The sequence below is a fragment of the Macrobrachium nipponense genome, chromosome 5 (assembly GCF_015104395.2).
Source record: "Macrobrachium nipponense isolate FS-2020 chromosome 5, ASM1510439v2, whole genome shotgun sequence".
Taxonomy (NCBI): domain Eukaryota; kingdom Metazoa; phylum Arthropoda; class Malacostraca; order Decapoda; family Palaemonidae; genus Macrobrachium; species Macrobrachium nipponense.
Window position 1 is genome coordinate 114,380,418 of NC_061107.1, and position 21,399 is coordinate 114,401,816.

The window sequence follows — 21,399 nt, forward strand, 5'->3', positions numbered from 1 at the left end:
TTTTTTTTCGTTGTATTTTACACTAAATTGCAATCCTTTTGATATATAATACATAGTAAAACAAGAAAAGCAACACCGAAAAAATATTATCACAAAATGATGTACGAATTCGTAACGCGCGGACGTAAAAAAATATTATTTTCAAAAATTCACCGTAATTCTAAATATTGTTCTAGAGACTTCCAATTTGTTTCAAAATTAAGACAAATGATTGAATATTACGATACTGTAAGAGTTTTAGATTAGAATTGCAGATTTCAACCATTTCGGACGAGTTAAATTTGACCGAATGTCGAAATTTTTATATATATATTTTTTTATATGCACATATTTCGGAGATGGAAAAAGCTACATTCTTCAATTATTTTTTATTGTATTCTTCATGAATTTGCACACATTTGATATATGAAACTCTATAAAAAGGCTAATATGAAAAGGAGCAAATATTAGGATAATGCGATGTACGTATTTTGGAGACTTGCGGCCCCGAATCGGTGCGCGGAGTGAAGGTAAATATATTTTTAAAAAATTCACCATAAATCACAATATTGTTTTAGAGACTTCAAATTTGTTTCAAAATGAAGAAAAATGACGGAATATTACTAGGCCGTAAGAGTTTTAGCTTACAATTGCTGTTTTTCAACTATTTCGGTAGAGTCAAATTTGACCGAACGTGGTTTTTTTTCTATTTATCGTGAATTATATGCAAATATTTCGAAAAAAGAGAAAAGCTACAACCTTAAATCATTTTTAGTTGTATTCTACATGAAATTGCGCACATTTTCATATATAAAACTTTATGTAACAGCTAATTTTAAATGGTGCAAACATTTCGACAATCGCACAAAAAAAATTCTGATTTTTTCGGAAGAGTTACCGCGCGAACGTAAGGAAAATGTTTTTTTTTTTTTTTTTATAAATTCACCATAAATCGAAATATTGTGCTAGACTTCCAAGTCGTTGCAATGAAGGTAAATGATTGAATATTACTAGAATATAAGAGTTTTAGCTTACAATGCGTTTTTCGACCGACCAATTTCGGTAGAGTCAAAGTTGACCGAAAGTTGAAATTTTTGCACTTAACGTTATTTATATGAAAATATTTCGAAACTGATAAAAGCTACAACCATGGGTTGATTTTTGTTGTATTGTGCATGAAATTGCGCACATTTCCATATATAAAACTTAATGTAACGGCAAATTTAAAAGGGTGCAAACATTAGGACAATCGCACGAAAAAATTTATCGGAAGAGTTATCGCACGAACGTGAGGAAAACGTTTTTTCATAAATTAACCATAAATCGAAATATTGTGCTAGAGACGTCCAATTTGTTTCAAAATGAAGGCAAATGATTGAATATTATTATATCATAAGAATTTTAGCTTACAAGTGCGTTTCTCGGCCATTTCTGTAGAGTCAAAGTTGACCGAAGGTTGAAATTTTTGCACTTATCGTTATTTATATGAAAATATTTCAAAACTGATAAAAGCTACAATCGTGAGTATTTTTTTGTTGTATTTTACATGAAATTGCGCACATTTTCATATATAATACTTCATGTAAAGGATAATTTAAAATGGTGCAAAAATTATATCAAAGTGAGAAATAATTTCCGAGATGTGTCACATACTTTTTAGTGCGATATGAAAGAAATTCGCGCTTGCGCGCCTGCGTAGCGATTGTAAACAAAACAACACCTTGATCCGTGAACTCCCAGCATCCCCCAAGGCGCGTGATACAAAAGTTTTCGGCTGGTAGGCCTATAAGTATTTTTCTGCGAATTTTTAAAAAAACTTTTTTGAGCCGACGTATGATACGTCCAATCGGCATACGGGAGACATTTTGACACGACGTTTAATACGTCCAATCGGCGTAAGAGGGTTAATGGCACTAGTTTTGTGTCTTATTGGGCTTAGAATTTTTTATTGTCCAGTGGTCCTGACAAATAATAATAATAATAATAATAATAATAATAATAATAATAATAATAATAATAATAATTAATAATAATAATAATAATAATAATAATAATAATAATAATAATAATTAATAATAATAATTAATTAATTAATAATAATTAATAATAATTAATAATAATAATAATAATAATAATAATAATAATAATAATAATAATAATAATAATAATAATAATAATAATAATAATAATAATAATAATAATAATAATAATAATAATAATAATAATAATAATAATAAATCAATAATTAATAATCAATAATTAATAATTAATAATAATAATAATAATAATAATAATAATAATAATAATAATAATAATAATAAAATAATAATAATAATAATAATAATAATAATTAATAATAATAATTAATAATAATAATAATAATAATAATAATAATAATAATAATAATAATAATAATTAATAATAATAATTAATAATAATAATTAATAATAATAATAATAATAATAATAATAATAATAATAATAATAATAATAATAATAATAATAATAATAATAATAATAATAATAATAATAATAATAATAATAATTATATAATAATTAATAATTAATAATAATAATAATAATAATAATAATAATAATAATAATAATAATAATAATAATAATAATAATAATAATAATAATAATAATAATAATAATAAATGGTCACAATTAAAAACCCCTGGACATAACAAACCCTTTTCATCAATTTAATTGCATTGCTACTAGTATACCACCAAATACAGCTCTGTTTTCTGTGACAGGTTCTGATGAAATGCAAAATATTAAAGACTGGAAAGCACCTCTTTATTTATATGCATCACTAATTATTTTTTATCCATTTAAAAGTATGTTCAGGAATACTTCAGGTATTCAGCATGGTATGTTATTGACTGTGGTGGTCTTTTAAAAATAATACTGAACCCTCTTGCTGCGCTTACCAAATTGATGTTTGCTGGAAAATATGATTTTCTGCGTAGTTTAAGGACATTTTATTTTTTATATGATATACAGTAGTCAGAACACATACTTTAGTTTTAAATGTAGTCACTGAAGGGTTATGCCGGACATAGTGAAAGTGAAATGCCATCTTTTTAATTTGACATTTACTATTCCAGAACTTAAGATAATTGAATGCAGTTTTTCCAGACATCCATTTATCTAGCATGAAGTAGTACGCACTAATATTTTCTTATGCTTGTGCAACCCTTATATACATTTAGTTACCATTGCACTAAGGATTTCAGTTTTTTCTAATAGTAACCCAGAATTGCTAGAAACTGTGCAAAGTACAAGGATCACCAAGATACTAGTCTAAAGTAAAGGTTCTTGTTTTTTTGTTGACAAGTTATGTTGAAAGGCTCACAGGTATTGTGTTGAATTTGATGTTACTTACACTCCCTGTATGGGTGTAATGCCTACTTTAAGGACTGAGCTGCATTTTAAGTTCTTGCATTGTTCTTATGGTTCCAACTAATTAGTTTTCTTTGGTTTTCTCCCACTTAGCAGTCCAGCTTCTTTGTTGTATTTTACTTTCCACTTCTTGTATTAGATCAGCTCCTTTTGGCTGGCTTTGTGAGTCTCTAGAAGTGAAAATGAATAGCCTGGTTGAAGTACTTTTTAATTTTCATTAGGACATTAATATACTATATTTTGTTACTATTTACCAAGGTGTTTTTTTACAAATATAAACCTTACCATTTTACATGTATATTTCTTCTGCTATGTAGTCTAGTACACCATCCAGATGTATGAAGTAAGTTAGTATGGGAAATGAAAGGGAATTTGTAGCATTCTTAAATAAAATTCATTTTAATTATAAATTTACATGTAAAAATTTATGTAGTGGAAGCCTATTCCCAATTTTCACAATTGCTGTACTGTATACATACCTAGTTCGTACCTTCTTGATAATTACGGTTGACATAATTTTGTTTTTATAGTAATAGCAGTATAGGCTTTGTCCCTTTCTTCACGATAATTGCAACTTGAGAATCATTCCAGTTTTCATAGTAACTAATTGTAGTACAAACCTAGTCACAAAGTACTACAGTATTATGTAGTAATTTTATATAGGCATTGTCCCTGCTTCAATTTATTTTATAGTTTGCTTTGTTTAGAGGGTCACTGCCATTTAGTTTAAAGTCTTGCTTTGGACTGTGTACGATGCCTAACTTCTTCCAGGTTAATGACATCCTTAACCCACATCAACTAACTTTTGTTGAATGTGCCAGGTGGTTGTCATAATGATTGTGTTTACTGAGAGCCCTGCAAAGCTTGCTGCTTAGATCCCAGAAAAGATTACATAAATTCATTCTTGGTGATCATAGTACTTTGCTTCATTTGTAGAAGTGTTCACGCACTCTTAGAGAAGCAGTGTAATATATTGCTTACTAATAAGCACTTGCATTTTGTAGGTTTCGTAGCTTAACCACAGCATTTTATCGGGATGCCATGGGCTTCCTGCTCCTGTTTGATTTGACTAATGAACAGTCATTCCTCGATATTAGAAGTTGGCTGGAACAACTCAAGGTAGGATGAGGAAGCAATTTGCATGTGTTGTTAAATGTTTGTGATATTGTGTGATATTCTCTTGTCTAATAAACTTAAGAAATATGTTGTGTACCATTTGCTGTTTGACTGAGAAATGGAATTTTCTTTTATATGTGGGAATTTCTTTATTTATGCAGGAATTCTTCTGTCTTCTCAGTAAAAGATGTTCCTGTCTGCATATGCTTGCTTACTCTGAGAGGTTAGGTACTGTATTAGGAATCTAAAATTACTTGATAGAAATCTATTTTTTTGAATTTGTGTTTTGCTATCTAACATAACAATGTCTCCTAATGAATTTCACCTCTTCATCACAGGACATAGGTAATTCCTTCAACTATCCTAACACTATAGTACTGAACATTGTATACCCTAATTTTGGTGTGGATTACATGTAAAGCTGTAGATGTCTTAAACTTTTGCAGAGATGGCTCTCTACAAAGGCTTTTAGAGTTTTTATGTTGTATTTTTGTGGTAGTTGACTGATATACTGTACCAATAATCTCCAAGTCAAGGTGGTTATATTAACAGAAGGTGGTCTTGAGTTATGCATACAATGGAAAGAAGTAAAACAAGGTCAAGGGGTTTGTGAGTGTAGGGATTAAGCCATAGCAGACTGTCTGCTAGTGTATACTTAAAAAGTTTTAAACAGGTAATTTATTTTTCATAATTCACACAATAATAATAACAATATATGGGTAGTAACCATATTCAAGGAAATTGAGAACCATTCAGCTCCTAAGAAGCCTTTTCAGTATTCTTTAGTTTTGTCTTTTCTTCTGCTGAACGGCTAAAGATAACTTCACCAAGGGGCATTGGTGGCAAGACAATGTTATTGGGGAAAATGAAAAGCTACTGTACAACTGGCTTATGACCGTTTGTACTTTAGCTAACATTTTACCTTAACCTCAGGCACATCCTAAAGATAAAATGGATTGGAGGTATTGAGGCTGAATTTTAATTGATTAAGTGGAGTGTGAGTGACTATGATGAGATCTTCTCCTGGGGTGCTTGCCCATTACATATGAAGTACAGTACCTGCTGGCATTATTATTTCATAGAGAAACCCAAAGGCCCTGTTTTTTAAAGTGGGTCTCTTTGCAGGCTGTATTGCTAAATAATTAAAGCAGAATTAATACAGATCCACACAAAAATCTGGGAGTTACAAGGGAAGAAATAGGTGAGCTGCTGAGAAATAGGCAAAAAGATTGTGACACTTCTTAAATGGAGCTATGAGAGAAACAAATTTCTTTTTCTAGACAAAAGATGATGCAGAAGATAATTTGATAAGTTCAGAGTGAGGGACGTGAGAGAATGATTGTTGTATCTCATATGAGATGCAACTCACTCCATGTGGAATGAAATAGTCTTGCTAATCTTATTTGGTAGGTTCTTTTGAAGATCAGAGCAACAGGTCTTGAAGGCAGTTTTGTCATACGTATTTTGGGAATTAATGGGCAGTTGATTTAGAGAATATCCATTTATCAGTGTTTTACTTGTTTAAGTTGGCTTTATGTAATTGGCTCCATTCCATCCACTGTAAATGTAACCTTACTTGAAATCGCCCAATTTCCACTGTCTTTAACAAAGCAGTCCAGGATTAGTGGAAGAATAAGTTTGTTTGTTTTTTATTATGTATAGAGCTCCAGGTTACCAAAACAGTATTATACAATGTAGAAATTAATTTTTTTCCCGCTAAATATTTTGTGTTTGTAAGCATTAAGACTCAACTTACACTTATGTTTCGTGTGAAAAGCAAAAAAACCAAGTGCTAAGTAGTTGCTTAAATCAGTAAAGTGATTACTGGAAGTCCCCTCCTGTTTTGGGGAATCACAAATTTCTTATGTCTGATGTTTAAATTCCTTAACTGTTTCATTTCAAGTCATGTTCTCTCCTTTTCATCTGGTTTAATTTGATTGCTCCTGCTCCTGAAGACTACTCCTCCATATCTAGCCAGTTGAGAGAGTAGCTGCATCATCCATACCTTACTTCTCAGTCTACTGCTATTCATGCCTTCTTTTTATATGCTAGGAATTGTACTATTGTAATTTGAATGAAAACATTCTCATATACGTATCAAGATGACTATTGATATCCTGATCTCGTCTCTTGCTGAGAAAAAGTAAATGGTCAATAATATTCTTAAAAGATTTTATAAGTACAGTTCTCTTGCTCTTGTGAAAATGTCACTTTCCTAGTGCTTACTCTTCCCCTTTATAATATAATATGTGCTGCTGTCCCAATGTTTGTAGTGTCTGTTGGGATCCTGTGTCTTACAGTTCAATCATTTTTTCTTTATGCCCTCTTAAGAAATATTTTTGATAAACTGGCTTCTTCTTTCTCTCTTATGCTCAATTGTTACAGGAAATGTGCAATGGTTCGTGCAATCCCGAAAAAAGGTGACCTGTTATAGTCTTCCCACGTACCATTCTATTGCTTTGCTGTCTTGTATTACTAAAGTATTCAAGGCTTACCCAGCACTTGTCTTCTTAAATACCTGTATCTCTTTTTTTATTGGGTCACCAGTATGATCTGAAGGCAAGACTGACTGGGAACTTTTCTTATCCTGTGATGTTTGGTAATCTTCTTTTGGGGACTTGAAAGAATCTTCTATTGATGTTTTAGCTATCTGTAAAAAATGCTGTAGCATAATATAAAACTCTAGGAGCCAAAACACTTGTAAATGCCCTCTTCTTTCAACTTTATTAAGCTCTTATCTGACTGTTTTATATTCACTTACAGGTGATACAATATCTTCATTTCCTATCTAAAGTGATGATAGGTCTTGCTTATCTCGTCAGTTATCTCAGTATACCTCTATACTTGCTTTTGTTTATGATATTTATTGCCAGAAAAGTGTGGCTACCCCTATGTTTTGGGCACACAGCAGTAATCCCCATGCTGTCTATAATCATGGACATTCCTGACTGAACTTTTAGCTTTGCCTGTCTTCTGGTCATCATAACTTGGTTTTGCCCCTTGATTGATTTCCATACTTCACTCTTTCATCCAGTGTAATTACCGGGAAATAATAAGTTTAACTAGATGTAGGAGTCACATGAGAGGTCCTGGTTTATTCTTGGAGAAAAGTGAAAGGACCAAATCATGGACAATTTTCTTACCTTCACAGCCAGAAAAATATTGTTTTCCTTAGAAACTGTAAAGTGCAGTTATGTGAAAAGTATATAGTACTTAGGAAGAATATGGTGTATCATATTCTGCTAGTGCTCCACACTCCCTGTACCCTCATGATCACCATCTGATGGTTGCAGCATTGAATTATGAAATAGAAAGCACAAGAACAAGAGAGATGTTTGCAGTATTGAATTATGAAATATGCACAATAACAAGGGAGAGAAAGTAGGATGGTATGTTGCCAAGAGTCTTTGGCTGTTTTTTTTTTTTTTAGCCACAGAAACTTGAAGATAATTGACTACTTGTCCTATGAAAGAATGACCAAGCATGACCCCTTAATTGGTTTGGGAGGAAGACCATCTAGGAAAAGTACTTTGGGTGCTTTGTTTTCAGCCCCTCCACTATTCATTTCATATTCACCAGGGTTATAGCTTCAGGCGCAGTGTACATAAGTCCACTTTGTTAGCCAAATGCTGAAAACCTCAGGGATCCTGATTCACTGCTTTTAATGAAGGAATTCAAGTTATAGAAAGACACTCATCAGCAAGGACCACACAGAACTTTGAAGAGGAGAAAAGGGATTTTGACGTAAGGAAAAATCTATTTCTGGGCGATTGGCTCGTGTCGCCAGCGAAATATCCTTTAATCTATTATTTCTAGGGTAAATGTACTAACACATACCAGAGAATAAATAAATAAAGAAAAAGGTCAGTACAACTGACTCGCTCACCCTCCAAGAGGGTGTCGGTATGAACACTATGGCGAGTGAGACCACTACCACGAGCCGCTTGCCAATAGAAATCTCCCACTACAAAATCCCCACAAGAGGGGAGCCGACCCACAGAGTGGGCAGCAACTACTACTACTCCATCCCATGCTGCCGACTGCTGCGCCTCTGGTGGCCATCCTGAAGTTAGCAGACAATCTTGAGCGATGGGATGGGTAGGGCGGTGGATTTCGCTGCGACACGAGCAATCGCCCAGAAATAGATTTTTCCTTACGTCAAAATCCCTTTTCTGGGCTCAGCTCGTGTCGCTGCGCGAATCGTACCAGAAAATAGCACAAGATTGTAAAGAAAATTCAACTAAACAAAAAGGGGTCTCAAATAAAAGATAACATAAAAGAAGGAATATAATTGCTAATAATATACATATACACAATGATACAAAAGTAGAAATATTACTTAAATTAAACTTAATGCTAATAATATTTCTTAAAATTAACTTAATTTTTACATATATACAGGGCTTACATGGAATATATGTTAAAAGCAGTATCTGTGTATAGATATGTACAAAGAACTCAAAAGCAATTATCACAATAACTTGAACAGAACAAACTTCCATAATAATAATATATAAAGGGAATGTATATGACTTAATATACAAAACCCGTAACCATTGTAAATAAGATGTATCCCCTTGCATAAAAATAAGGGGATCACATCAAAGAGATCAATACATACAATCGATTGTGAGTGCCCCTAGCAAAAAAATAAGGGACACCCACCATATCACCTTAAGAGCAGCTAAGACCCAAGGTAAACGTAGATGAACATGACAGGCATAGACGAACTGTTGGGTGAGACAGGTAGAAAGGAGGACTGGATCTTCTACTAAAGATTAAGCAGAGTCGGGGGAAACTATGTTACCCGCCGCAACTGCTGAAAATTTCAGAGCTTCCAAGGACTTTAAGTAATGACGCTTAAATACTGTCGGCGATTTCCATCCAGTGTATTTTTTCAACTCATCGAAATTCATATGTTGGAAATAGTTAATTGAGGTGGCTACTGCCCTGACATCATGTGCTTTTGGGAAAGAGTCAGGATTGGCTTGCTTAATAAAGTACAGGATCTGCTGCCTGATGCCCTTTAATAAGATAAGTAACCACCTTTTTCTCCTCTTAAAGAGAGGACCCGATGAGGATGAGGAGGTCCTGGACAGAAAGGCTCGTAAGGTCGATACTGGGCAAAGAGATATATCTTGTGGAAGGGGTACTACCTTCCATGGTTCCCACCTCATCAAAGGATCTTCATTCTTTGCTATAAAACTACGTTCCGGAGAAAGTAGCACTTCCCCTGTGGGAAGAAATTGAATATGATCCGGATCTCTGGATAATGCCGACAGTTCTGAAATCCTAGCTCCTGAGGCCAAGCTTAATAAAAATAGAGTTTTTCTTAAGAGCATTATAAATGAACATGTGTCATTATCAGTTTCTGAAGCCAGCTTTAGGACATCATTTAAGAACCATGATACTGACGTAGGCCTTACAGAAGGTCTAAGTCTAGCACAAGCCTTGGGAATAGACGAGAAGTAGGAGTCTGTCAAGTCTATGTTGAAACCAAATTGAAAAATCTTTTTCAAGGCTGACTTGTTTGTCGTAATGGTGCTAGCTGCTAAGCCTTTTTCAAATAAAGATCTGAAAAAGGATATAGCTGAATTGATTGTCATGATTCTAATATCTGATTCTCTCAGGAAGGTTGCTAACTTTTTGACAGCAGCATCATACTGTCTCAAAGTTGAATCCCTTTTATCAGATTCCAAGAAGAGAATATTTTGAGGGTCAATATTCGCATCTCTTTTCGCTGCAAACTTCATGAAATCCATAAAGTTAGGGTTTTGAGAATTCCTGAGGAAGCGAACACAGTCTTCGTTTGCACTGACTGGGAGAGCCTGGGACTGGGAATTCGAAGAGGGCGAAGACCCAGTTCCAGGATTAGAGGGTACCAATTGCTCTTCGGCCAGTCTGGGGCTACTAGAGCCACTTGACCCTTGAAAAGTCCTGAGTTTTTTTTGTTCCAGTACCTTCATGAGAAGATTCACTGGAGGGAAGACATAAATCTTCTCCCAGTTGTTCCAGTCTAGGGCCACCGGGCTTGTCCGTGGCATAGGCCAGAGGGTCCAGGTTGGGGACCACATAACATGGGAGTTTGTGGTTCGCTTGGGATGCGAAGAAATCCACTTGTAGGCCTGGAACTCTCTGAAGAATCCATTGGAACGAACTGCTGTCCAGTGACCATTCCGACTCTAGAGGTACTGATCGGGATAGAGCATCTGCTATGACGTTTCTCACTCCAGCTATATGGGTGGAGGAGAGGTGCCAACTGAACTTGTCCGCCAGGGAGAAGATGGCTACCATGACATGATTTAGATAACGTGCTTTGGAGCCTCCCCTGTTTATACAATGGACTACCACTGCGCTGTCTAAGACTAGCTTTATGTGGGAGTGCTTCGGCGGACGTAACCTTTTTAGAGTCAAGAACACTGCCATTGCTTCCAGTACGTTTATGTGGAACTGACGGAATTGAGGTGACCAAGTTCCCTGAACTTTCTTGAACTGAGAATATCCTCCCCAACCGCTTAACGAAGCGTCTGTGTGGATGGTAATCCCCGGAGGAGGAAACTGAAGGGGCACTGATATCGATAAGTTCTTGACTTTTGCCCACGGGCGTAGTCGATTCCGTAGAATCTGAGGGACTGAGGATAATTTGTCCCTGGACCTGACATTTGCTCGTGAGCGCCAGATTCTGGTTAGGTCTTTCAGTTTGGCTTTCATCAAGATGTTTGTCACTGATGCAAACTGGAGTGAACCCAGGATCCTTTCCTGGGTTCTTCTTGACGCAAGTTTGTGACTCAGAAATTGCTTTACTGACTTCGCTATTTCCTTCCTCTTGGCTGATGGAATCGACAGAGTATGGGAGGATAGATTCCATTGAATGCCCAGCCACTGAAAGTTTGACTCTGGAGTGAGTCTTGACTTGGTCCTGTTTATCTTGAAGCCTAGATATTCCAGGAACTGAATCACTTTCAGTGTTGCTTTGTGGCATTCCTCGACTGTTGGAGCCCAGATTAACCAATCGTCGAGATACGCTACTACCATAACCCCTTGCGATCTTAGTTGTTGAACTACCACTTCCGCCAACTTCGTGAACACCCTGGGTGCTACGTTGAGCCCGAAAGGAACTACCTTGAAGGAGAATGCCTGATCTCCTATCTTGAAGCCCAGATACGGACGGAAGTGCCTTGCAATAGGGATATGATAGTAAGCGTCTGTAAGATCGATAGAGGTGGTGACGGCCCCACGGGGAAGTAAGGTCTGTACCTGCGAGATCGTGAGCATCTTGAACTTGTCGCAGCGAATGGCTAAGTTTAAGCGGGACAAGTCTAAGATTACCCTTCTTTTTTGTGAGCCTTTCTTTGGAACGCTGAACAAGCGCCCTTGAAACTTTAATCTGTTGACTCTCGCTATAGCTCCTTTCTGAAGGAGGTCCTCCGCGTACTCCGTCAATTCTTTGGATGGAAGTTGGCGGAAAGGTCTGGATGGGGGCGGGTTCGCTACCCAACTCCAACCCAGGCCTTTTGACACAATACTTTGCGCCCACTTGCTGAAATTCCACCGGTGGCGGAAGTGAAACAGCCTCCCTCCTACCTGAAAGTCCTCATTGGTGTTGGTAGCCTCCGCGACCTCCCCTGATATGCTTTCCTCTATTAAAGGACCCTCCCGATCCTCTCTGACGAAAGGATCGCTTACCTCTGCCTCCTTTACCCGAGCGGTCATACTTCTGGGAAGCCTGGCCCTCGAAGACTTGATTGAAGGCTGGGGAGAGAGCGTAAGAGGTGGAGGGTTGAGGCTGGGGGGAAATGACATATATAGGCTGCGATTGAGCCTTGGAGGTAGAAGGTTGGGCTGCTTGCACCAGCGGGACAGCTGGAACAGGCTGGGTAAAGTGTGGCTGTTTCTTTTGGTAAGGCTGGAAACGTCTGGGTTTCATCTGAGCCTTACCTCTGACAACTTGATCTTGGCGTCTCTTGGCCGTAAGACCCCAACGATCTTTAAGGCTTTGGTTCAGCCTTGTAGCCTCTGCCTGGACCTCCTTCACCATCGCATCTGGGAAGAGGTCTGCTCCCCAGATGTTCGATGCAAGCAACTTATTCGGTTCATGCCGAATCGTTGCTTCTTGGAGGACATGTTTCCTACAGTTTGTTCTAGCCGTGGCGAACTCGAACATATCAGACTGCACCGTTTGAGTCAGTGACTTGGTGATCAGCTTAAAAAGTGGCTCAGAACCATAGGAAATGGTAGCCACCTCGGTCATGGCCATGGTATTGATAGACCTGGCCAACCTAGACTTGGCATCAAATTCTGCCTGAATGAGGCTATCTGGAAGTCTAGGCAGCTTCTCACCAAACTGCTCCATAGCACAGTCTGGTTTGAGTTTGCCCGCAGAAAAAGTGTTGGGCAGATCTTCCCACAACTCACCGGCTGAGGGAAGTAAAGGAGACGTAGGGTCCGCTTCTTTCAGCTGAGGCAACGAATCCCCCTTCTGGGCTGCTGGAATGGTAACCGTAGCAATCTTTGTCAAGAAAGGGAGCGGGGTACTCTCTTCCATTGTAAAGATTGTGAAAGGACTCTTAAATGGCTGTATTTTCGTGTTCGAACAGTCCATGTCCTCTAAACACCTGAGCCATTCTCTTTGAGCCTGGTCTCGTGAATAGAGGACTGTTTCTTTAGGTACCTTATCGTCCCGAGTCATGGCAGAGGCGGTGAGCCTGGCGTAGCCGATGAACGGAGGCTGAAGGTCTTCCGGGTAGCAACTCGAAGTCTTCAATCCTCCGAGTTCCACATTCCGGGATAGAAATAAGCCCGTCCTGGAAGGGGGCGTATGAACGCTACTCTCCATGATTGTTCATACTGAACGGAGGTAGAGAGTCATACGGAGGCAATTGCGCTCCCCCTGCCCCTGTGCTGAAGGGTGGGGGAGAAGCTAGCGGAGCTTGGCTCAGTCCGGCGATAATGTTGTCCTGGGAGTTGATCCTATCAGACAACCGGGAGAACATCTGTTCCATACTGGTTTTTAGAGACCCCACCAGATCGCCCACTTGTTGCAACAGGCCAGTGTTGGGATCCAAAGCCGGAGCTGCTGCGGAGGTGGACGGGTGGCTCTGAACCGGAACCAAAGGTAGTGGAATGGATGACTCCGCTGGAGTGTGTGATCTCTCCCTGGAGGATCTACTCCTAGAGGATTTGGAGCCGGACCCGGAAGCTTTAGACCTCTCTGCTCCGGGGTTTCTAGCCTGGGAGAGGCTTACGAGATGATGATGACGCCGACGCCGTCTTTTTAGACGACGACGACGTCTTAGTCAAGGTTTTTACTGCTTGTCCTTTGACCTTAGGTCTAACGGAAGCATCAGGAGAAGTATAAAGTTCTGTACCTGTAAAGCCTTGGAAGGATGGAGAGTTTGCAGGGGTAGAAGATCCAGTGGCACCCAAGGGCATCCCTTGGGCGTCCAACGTACTCACCTCGACCAACAGGTCGTCTACACCTACCATGGGTTCAATGTTTAGATCTAATGTCGCGACTTCCGAGGAGATGTCCTGGCCTGGATCCGTCAACGAGGCAGCGAGCTGTTGCTGGATGAACGCAATAGTCGGGGCCGCCTCTGCTGGGTCGACGTAGCCCGTTGACTTGCCTCCGGGGAAGATCAGGACCGCCAACCTCTTCTCGAGAATGTAGGGCATACCCTTGGCGGCGTTCTTCCCAAAACCGCCGACCCCAGGCCCTGCAGGTTGCCAGTGCGGTGTCCTTCACAGCCGGAGCCTGGAAGAGAGGGTATTTATTAGTTTTTAAGATTAAACTTAAAACTAAAAAAAAACTAAATTAAAAGCTTAACTTAAAATTATAGGGATGCGAAATCCCCTGTATTTTTATCTTAAGTTTAAGAAAGATTAGATTTTTTAAAAACTTAAGAACTATAACGAAGTAGGACTGGCTAACGGAGTTGGAAATACTTACCCCGTCTAAGAGCTGGCTCACCAGATCATAACAGATGGTGCAAGTCTCGTGATACCAGACCTGGAGGTCCCCGTGCGGAGTCGCGCATGGAGCATGGGACCGGCAAACTTCATGTCCACAAGGGTCTTGAAGCGTGGCGGTGCATCCCGGATGCTCACAGTTGGTGGTCTGTAAGTGAAAAGACACATGAGCATCTAAAGGCTATCACTTACAGGCTAAAGGACAGAAGAACTCCGCTACATGCCGGAGCTCGGAAAAAATTTGGGCATAACCCCTCCCTTACCGCCTGAATAGGCTATAACCCCGGAGAGATCCGGTGAGGCAGACAAGGGAGGGGGGATGGTTTAAGGTAGCTTAAGATAAACTTACTTAGTTTAACAAAACTAATTCTTAAACCTATAAAAATCGAACGTACCGGACTAAGTCCAGTGCGTGGCGGAGCGTGCCGCGACCTCAGCGCGACGGAGGGGTTAGTAGAGACCAACTGTATGCCTCAGTCCACCCTGCGGGGTGAACTAGCACCTTTCCACTTGGATTGCTGGAGCTCCGGGTAGAAAAAAAAGGAGCCCCAGTAAGGTGGGAAAGGGCGAGAGGGCACACAAGTCTCGCGCTAGCAACGGAGCGACGGAGAAGCGACGGAGGGGGGAAAGGCCAGTTCCCCCCCCCTAGCCATCCGGCCGGACCGAGAAGCTGGAGAGGTCGAGTCCAGTCTGGGTCTGTCCCGTCCCTCTACTCCCTCCGCCTGGGGGGAGAGGGAGGCAGGCTCGGGTATGCGGAGCGAGCGTGGGCAGACCAACCCTCCCCCCGGCCCTATGGAAGAGCGGGAGGAGGGAAGATGACTGGACAGGCGTCTGGCTGCTCCGTGATCATGTGGTGACCACGGGGCGGTAACAACAAAACAATGAAACGATAAGGCCTAGAATACACAACCGGCTGATCAGAGAGAAGCTATAAGGAAGCAACCGAACTGAAGAGCGGTAGCGCATGGGCCCTATGGGCCATAACCTAGGCTAGATGAAGCCAGACGCCTACACTAACAAAAACATAATAAATTGAATAAAACATTGAAAGAAAGAAAACAAAATAGTAGGAGAAAAAATCCAGGAGTGTACGACTAACCCGAAAGAAAGTCTACCACTCAAAGCTAGCCGGGGCCGATACTAAGAGCCGTGGCTAGGGTCTGGATAGAAGAAGTCTACGTAAGGTAAAAAGACATGCATGCATGACATAAACCGCGTAGACTGTACCCTAAAAACAAATAGGATGACTAAAAGATAGATCGTACTAACTAAAGTAAGGGAAGGTTCTGGGTATGGAAGACCAAGAACGAACCCGCCACGAGGCAGAAACCATCTGCCATGCTTCCGACCTAGAGTTCGTATTTATACCTAAAAAATGGCAAATACTGACTCCAGGACGGAAAAAACCAACTAGCAATAAACATTGAGTACTTAACTTAGCTGCTGCGATGGCTGCACGCTCCATGATGAGTAAATCCAAAAATAAGGGCACAAAAACACAGAGCAAAAAAGGGCACGTGTATACAGTGTGCGCTAACTGAAAAGGATGGCCACCAGAGGCGCAGCAGTCGGCAGCATGGGATGGAGTAGTAGTAGTTGCTGCCCACTCTGTGGGTCGGCTCCCCTCTTGTGGGGATTTTGTAGTGGGAGATTTCTATTGGCAAGCGGCTCGTGGTAGTGGTCTCACTCGCCATAGTGTTCATACCGACACCCTCTTGGAGGGTGAGCGAGTCAGTTGTACTGACCTTTTTCATTTATTTATTTATTCTCTGGTATGTGTTAGTACATTTACCCTAGAAATAATAGATTAAAGGATATTTCGCGCAGCGACACGAGCTGAGCCCAGAAATGTCACATCCAACAGTCAGACTCGTGGAGTGGATCCTAATGCCATTTTTACGGAGCCTTTTAGTGGAAACCAATAAATTTTTGCAAGTTTTCTTCAAGAAATTGATTGAAGAAGTTGCTTATTGACATGCATATCTTCAAGAATAAAATGTGAATTACAGTAGGCACACTCTTGACTTAAATAACCAATGTATAAATGCTAGTATTAATTATCTTATGGTACAAGGCCTACTGTGGGTAGTTATGAGAGATCAGAAATATAGTTTTTTCTCGTGCCCAGTGAGAACCCTTGCATGTATTTGACTAGTGCAGAATTGTACAGAGCCTTGATGGTACAACTTTTTGTGTCTGTTGGGGAATGCAAGTCTTTTAAAGCATCTCTGCAGTACATTTGTTGATCAGTCTGAGTCTGATGTAAGAGCTCTAACTCTGCACCCTTTAAGAATAGTATGGCTATTTCTCTTATTTTAATGTAGATTGTGACATTTTGGTTGAGTATGGTCACAGAGAGTCCTGGATACTTGATCAGTAGGACCATTAGTTGCATGTAAGCAAGAGTAGCTCTTAACCATCATTTTCTTACTTGGTAGTTTTGTACACTTAGAACCAATACACAATTTGTCATCCAGTCATAGTGTTTCACATTTATTATATGTAGTAAGTACTGTTAGCTTCTTTTATGGTACTACCACAACTAACCAGTTACAGCATAAGAGAAATAATCCTAGTAGAGACCCTAGATCTGAATCTAGTTAGAAGTCTTTTTGCTCTCTTTCCTCTCATTTATTTTCATTCTAGAACCTAACTGTCCAATTCTCCTCATACATAAAATTTCCTGTTGTTGAATAAGCTGCCTGGTTCCAGCAACATTAAAACACTGTACCCCTAAACATAATCAAAATGGACATAAAAAATTGAATAATGTATATTTTGTATAGGTGAACCTGTTATTTCTGTTGATGGTGTTCTTCATCTAACCCTTTGACTCAAATCTCAAGGCTTTAGAAGTTTAGGATCGAGAGCATTTGACAGTTGAGACAAGGATCTCCCCTAAGTGATAAAAGTGTTCCGTATTGCTTCACTAAGTTAAGTACTACAGTACAGAAGTGAATAGATAAGGAAATGGGTGTGTCCTATCATCATAGGATGCCTCCTCTGATTAGTCCCCTCTGTTGGAAATGCACATTCCTTTGGCAGCACAAGGACATCTCTTGTCTACAGTGCAAGTACTTTGACAGTGCACAAATTGACAGTAGGATATTTAGAACATATCTGTAAAGAGCAAATTATCATAGGACATCCCCTTGGATTATCCTATTGTCTCCTCTTTCTACTTTGTGAAGACTCATGTTAGACCTCTTCACTTCACAGTTCAACAGGAAGCTAGAGGTCTACTGTTCATGGTCCCAGGTTTGTTTATTACAGCAGAAGACTCTCTTCTGCATATTGGAAACATTCTTTTGATGTTGAATGGTAGAGTGCCCTACCTCCATTTCTCTAATCTGCTGGAGTTCTTTGTCCTGTATGCTCCTTACTCCCAAGGCCAGGAGCTCTTTGAGATGAGCATTTCAACATTCACAGGAGGCGTCTGAGTACAGGAACAGATCTGGAGGGCATGAATTAAGAGGAACTCCTTTTGCTAGGTTCCAAAGTCTTAGGCTGACCCTAGTAGCTCATTGTGGGCCCAAGTTGAGTGGGCAAGAGAGGTTCTGCCTTAGCACAGCTGTCCCCCCAGTCTTGTGGAGAGATCCCACCAGCCAGTAGAATCCTTATCTCTTCATGTCTGGAGTCTCTCCAGTTTCTCTTTCGAGCTGGAAATCTTTCTTGCAGAGCAATGACTAGGAAGAAAGACTAGTACTTCAGAGGAGCTTTGTTAGCCGTATACAAGATGAGCGGTCTGCTGCTGTGATTGGTGTTATCAAAAGAATTCTCTCCACTCAGAGCTCCTGTCTAGTAGACAAGATCTTCTAGATGTTTGTCATAACAGAGGAAGTTCTTTCTGTTGATACTGGCAAGGGCTACAGGGTTGACTTGTGATTAGCTCTCTGAAGGATGTGGACATTACTTCCCCCTGAGAATTCTCAATGTGGTTCAAGAGCCATCTTCCAGTAAACTGACTTTGGAAACAGTTTTCCTGCTGACCATGGCTTCCTTGGAAAAATTGGAGAGCTTCAGGGTCAGGCTTATGATGTAGACTCATAACAGGTTGGGGTCAGTAGCTGTTGAATTTGCCCTGAAATTCATAGCTAAGACCCAGATTCCCACAGTTCATGATGACAGCTTTGCCTCTTTTTCCATTCCTTACAGTGATGAGTTTATCAGTAACCTTCAAGAGTTTCTGCTATGACCCGTCAAAGCACTGCATTGATATCTGAAGGTCTCGTCACTGAGTTTAGGTATCATAGACTTTATGTTAACACAAGCCAGGTCAAGAAAGGTGTGTCCTAGAATATCCTTTTGTTTAACTACATGAGGTGATTAGGCAAGCCTACTCATCATTGAGTTCTGTCACCAATTAGGTGCATGAAAAGCACATGACACCAGAGGATTAGATTCCTCCCTGAGGTTTTAGAACTTATCTGTTCATAGGATTTTGAACGCTGGTTCCAGACTGTGTTAAACCACTTTCACTTTGTCTACCTGAAGGATGTTGCCCAGATTCTTTGACACTTTCCATGGGTCCAGTGGTGGCTGTTCAACATGTGTGACTCATCCAGTGCCCCTAGTAGGACAGTTTATATCATTCCTACGATGATTGTGTGGAGTAGGGAATGAGTGAGAATGCTGGTCTCTCTTCTTTCCCTTTTCTCCTGTCTTCATATCTATGGGCGGTTTGAAGAATAGACACAGCATACACTGGAACTGGCTTGATGCTGCTTCTCAGTAGCTTCAATTCTCTCCAGCAAGGGAAGTGAGGAATGGTGACAAACCCGTTTCTTGTTGCTAACATGGTTTGTTGCCTAAACAGATATATACAGTATAGTTCTTTTTGACTTCCATGTATGCAATGAATCTGGACATGTTTCGTTGATTGAATGTTAGATATCTGCATATCTAACATCTCAAAGGCTTAGGTCCTCTTCTTTAGAATTCTCATTTCTAAGAAGAATGATCAGGTATGCCGAACCTCCAGTAGGTTCAGGATTCTCATACCTCCCTCTAAGTATAGTTAAGACCGAGGGTTTGTTCTGCATATGAACTAATGACAAATTTTCTTTTGTATTTTTCATAGCTAACAATCCTGAGGTGATAACATTGACTGCCCACCTCTAGCCACCCCTCTTTATGTTTCATCCTAGGTTAGAAGAAAGACAGATGTAGATGTGTCACTGGATTTAAGTGTGGTCTCTGGACTTGCTTTCACCTCATCATCCGATGCCAGATATCACAGATTCCTTGCATTTATAATCTTTGATTGTTTTTAAGCTGTTTCCAGCACCAGATGATTTAACCTATTGTGAAGACCTCAGGTTTGTTAGTTATGAAAAATACAAGTTGATAAAAAATTTGTCATGTTACAGGGAGAGTTTAGGCCAATTTGTCACTAACTTCAGTAGATAATTCAATGCTGTACTTGGTTTTATTACTGTACTTGGTTTTTTCTGGTGTTATTGGGGTACATAGTGGTTTGTACCTGTGGAGTATATTTTAATCTCATGTTCTGTTTATTACTAAAGCAAAGTATACAGTAATTAAAAGTGTAAATTTGTAGTTAAGTAGTATTTCAAGACCTTAATGTTTTATGTTATATCTTATTCCAATTAAATAGTATAATCAAAATTAGATACTAGGAGCATTGCTGTTATTTAAGTGTAGACCCAAGCTTGTGAAGGGTTCATACATCTTTTATGTTTGTGGAAAACCTACCTTAATCAGGTAAGTAGGATATGGAATTTCCCATTCAACAATGAATGTAATATTTTCGAACACCATAAATTCTAGTTAAATCAGTTACATAATCTGGTTACGGACACTTCTTCCTCTTTTCTCCCTCCATCTCAGCTCCCTCGTTTGTTATGAATGTTAATAATTCTCTATGTCCATGCTTAACAATGCTTGTAATGTCATTGTGGTGTAAGGGGAGAAATAGACTTAATAAAATACCTAAGAATACAAGACTATTAACTTGGAAGTGTCATAGTTACTAACAGCATGTAATTTCCTTGCCACTGGGCTTAAACACCTTTATACAATATTGCAACACCAGGAACTGTGTTTGTTGTAAGAAAGTTCTCCAAAAAATACACAGCAATTGATGTGCATGTAAAAGACTGAAGTTATACATGCATAATGTAAATTCTGTATACAATGACAGTGTGTAAAGTTTTAATGATTTTGAATATTATTCCTGCCTCTGGCATTCCTTTACTTTCCTTTCCTTACTTATTATGCCTGCCTCTGGCTCTCCTTTTCTTTCCTTCATTATTATAGTTGGCTCTGGCTCTCCTTTCCTTCTTTCTTTCAATATTGTGCTTCCCTCTGGCACTCCTTTCCTTATTTATGCCTACTTCTGGCCTTCTTTTCCTTTCATTTCCTTACTTCTTATGCAAGAAGGCTCTTTAGTAGTGACAAGACCTGTCCTTGCAGGTATTTGGATTTTGTAGCTTAGATTAGAGATCTTCAATAGAAATGCAGTGCTCCTCCAGCACCTCAAGGAGGAAATTCTTTGAGGGGCACTTAATCCTCCGAACTGGTACCTTTCCTAACCCTCAAGTATCTTAAATAGTCTGTGTATGAACCACTTATAAGGGGCATCATTGTTAGATCTCACACTGGAGACAGTCTTTCTACTGCCATTTGCATCTATGAGATAGATGGGTAAAACAAGACTCTTTGTGCTGTTTGATTAGGTCACATATGCTAGAGGTTGGACATATCGGAAGTGTCAGTTCTCTGGAGTTTGTAGTGAAGACCTAAACAAGTAGTCAGCACCATTCACCATCCCTTCCCTGTCATATATATCTATGTAGGATGACCTTCTGCTCAGTCCAGTTGGGGCTGTTTGATATTATGTGTGAAGAATCAGGGTCACAGAGGTGACAGATCTAAATAATTCCTCTTTATGGCAATGAAGTAGTAA

At 39.3% G+C, this 21,399-nt stretch overlaps 1 protein-coding gene across 4 annotated transcripts in view; it reads left to right on the top strand.

Annotated features, from left to right (window-relative positions):
• Positions 1–21,399, top strand: part of LOC135215607 (ras-related protein Rab-27A-like) — a 99,030-nt gene that overhangs the window by 47,527 nt on the left and 30,104 nt on the right. Inside the window, exon 4 of one of the 4 annotated variants that reach the window (XM_064250504.1) lies at positions 4,391–4,505. The exons of the other annotated variants lie outside the window; for them this stretch is intronic. Coding sequence (XP_064106574.1) covers positions 4,391–4,505 — 115 coding nt within the window. The remainder of the gene's footprint in view (positions 1–4,390; positions 4,506–21,399) is intronic. 4 annotated transcript variants of the gene reach the window in all.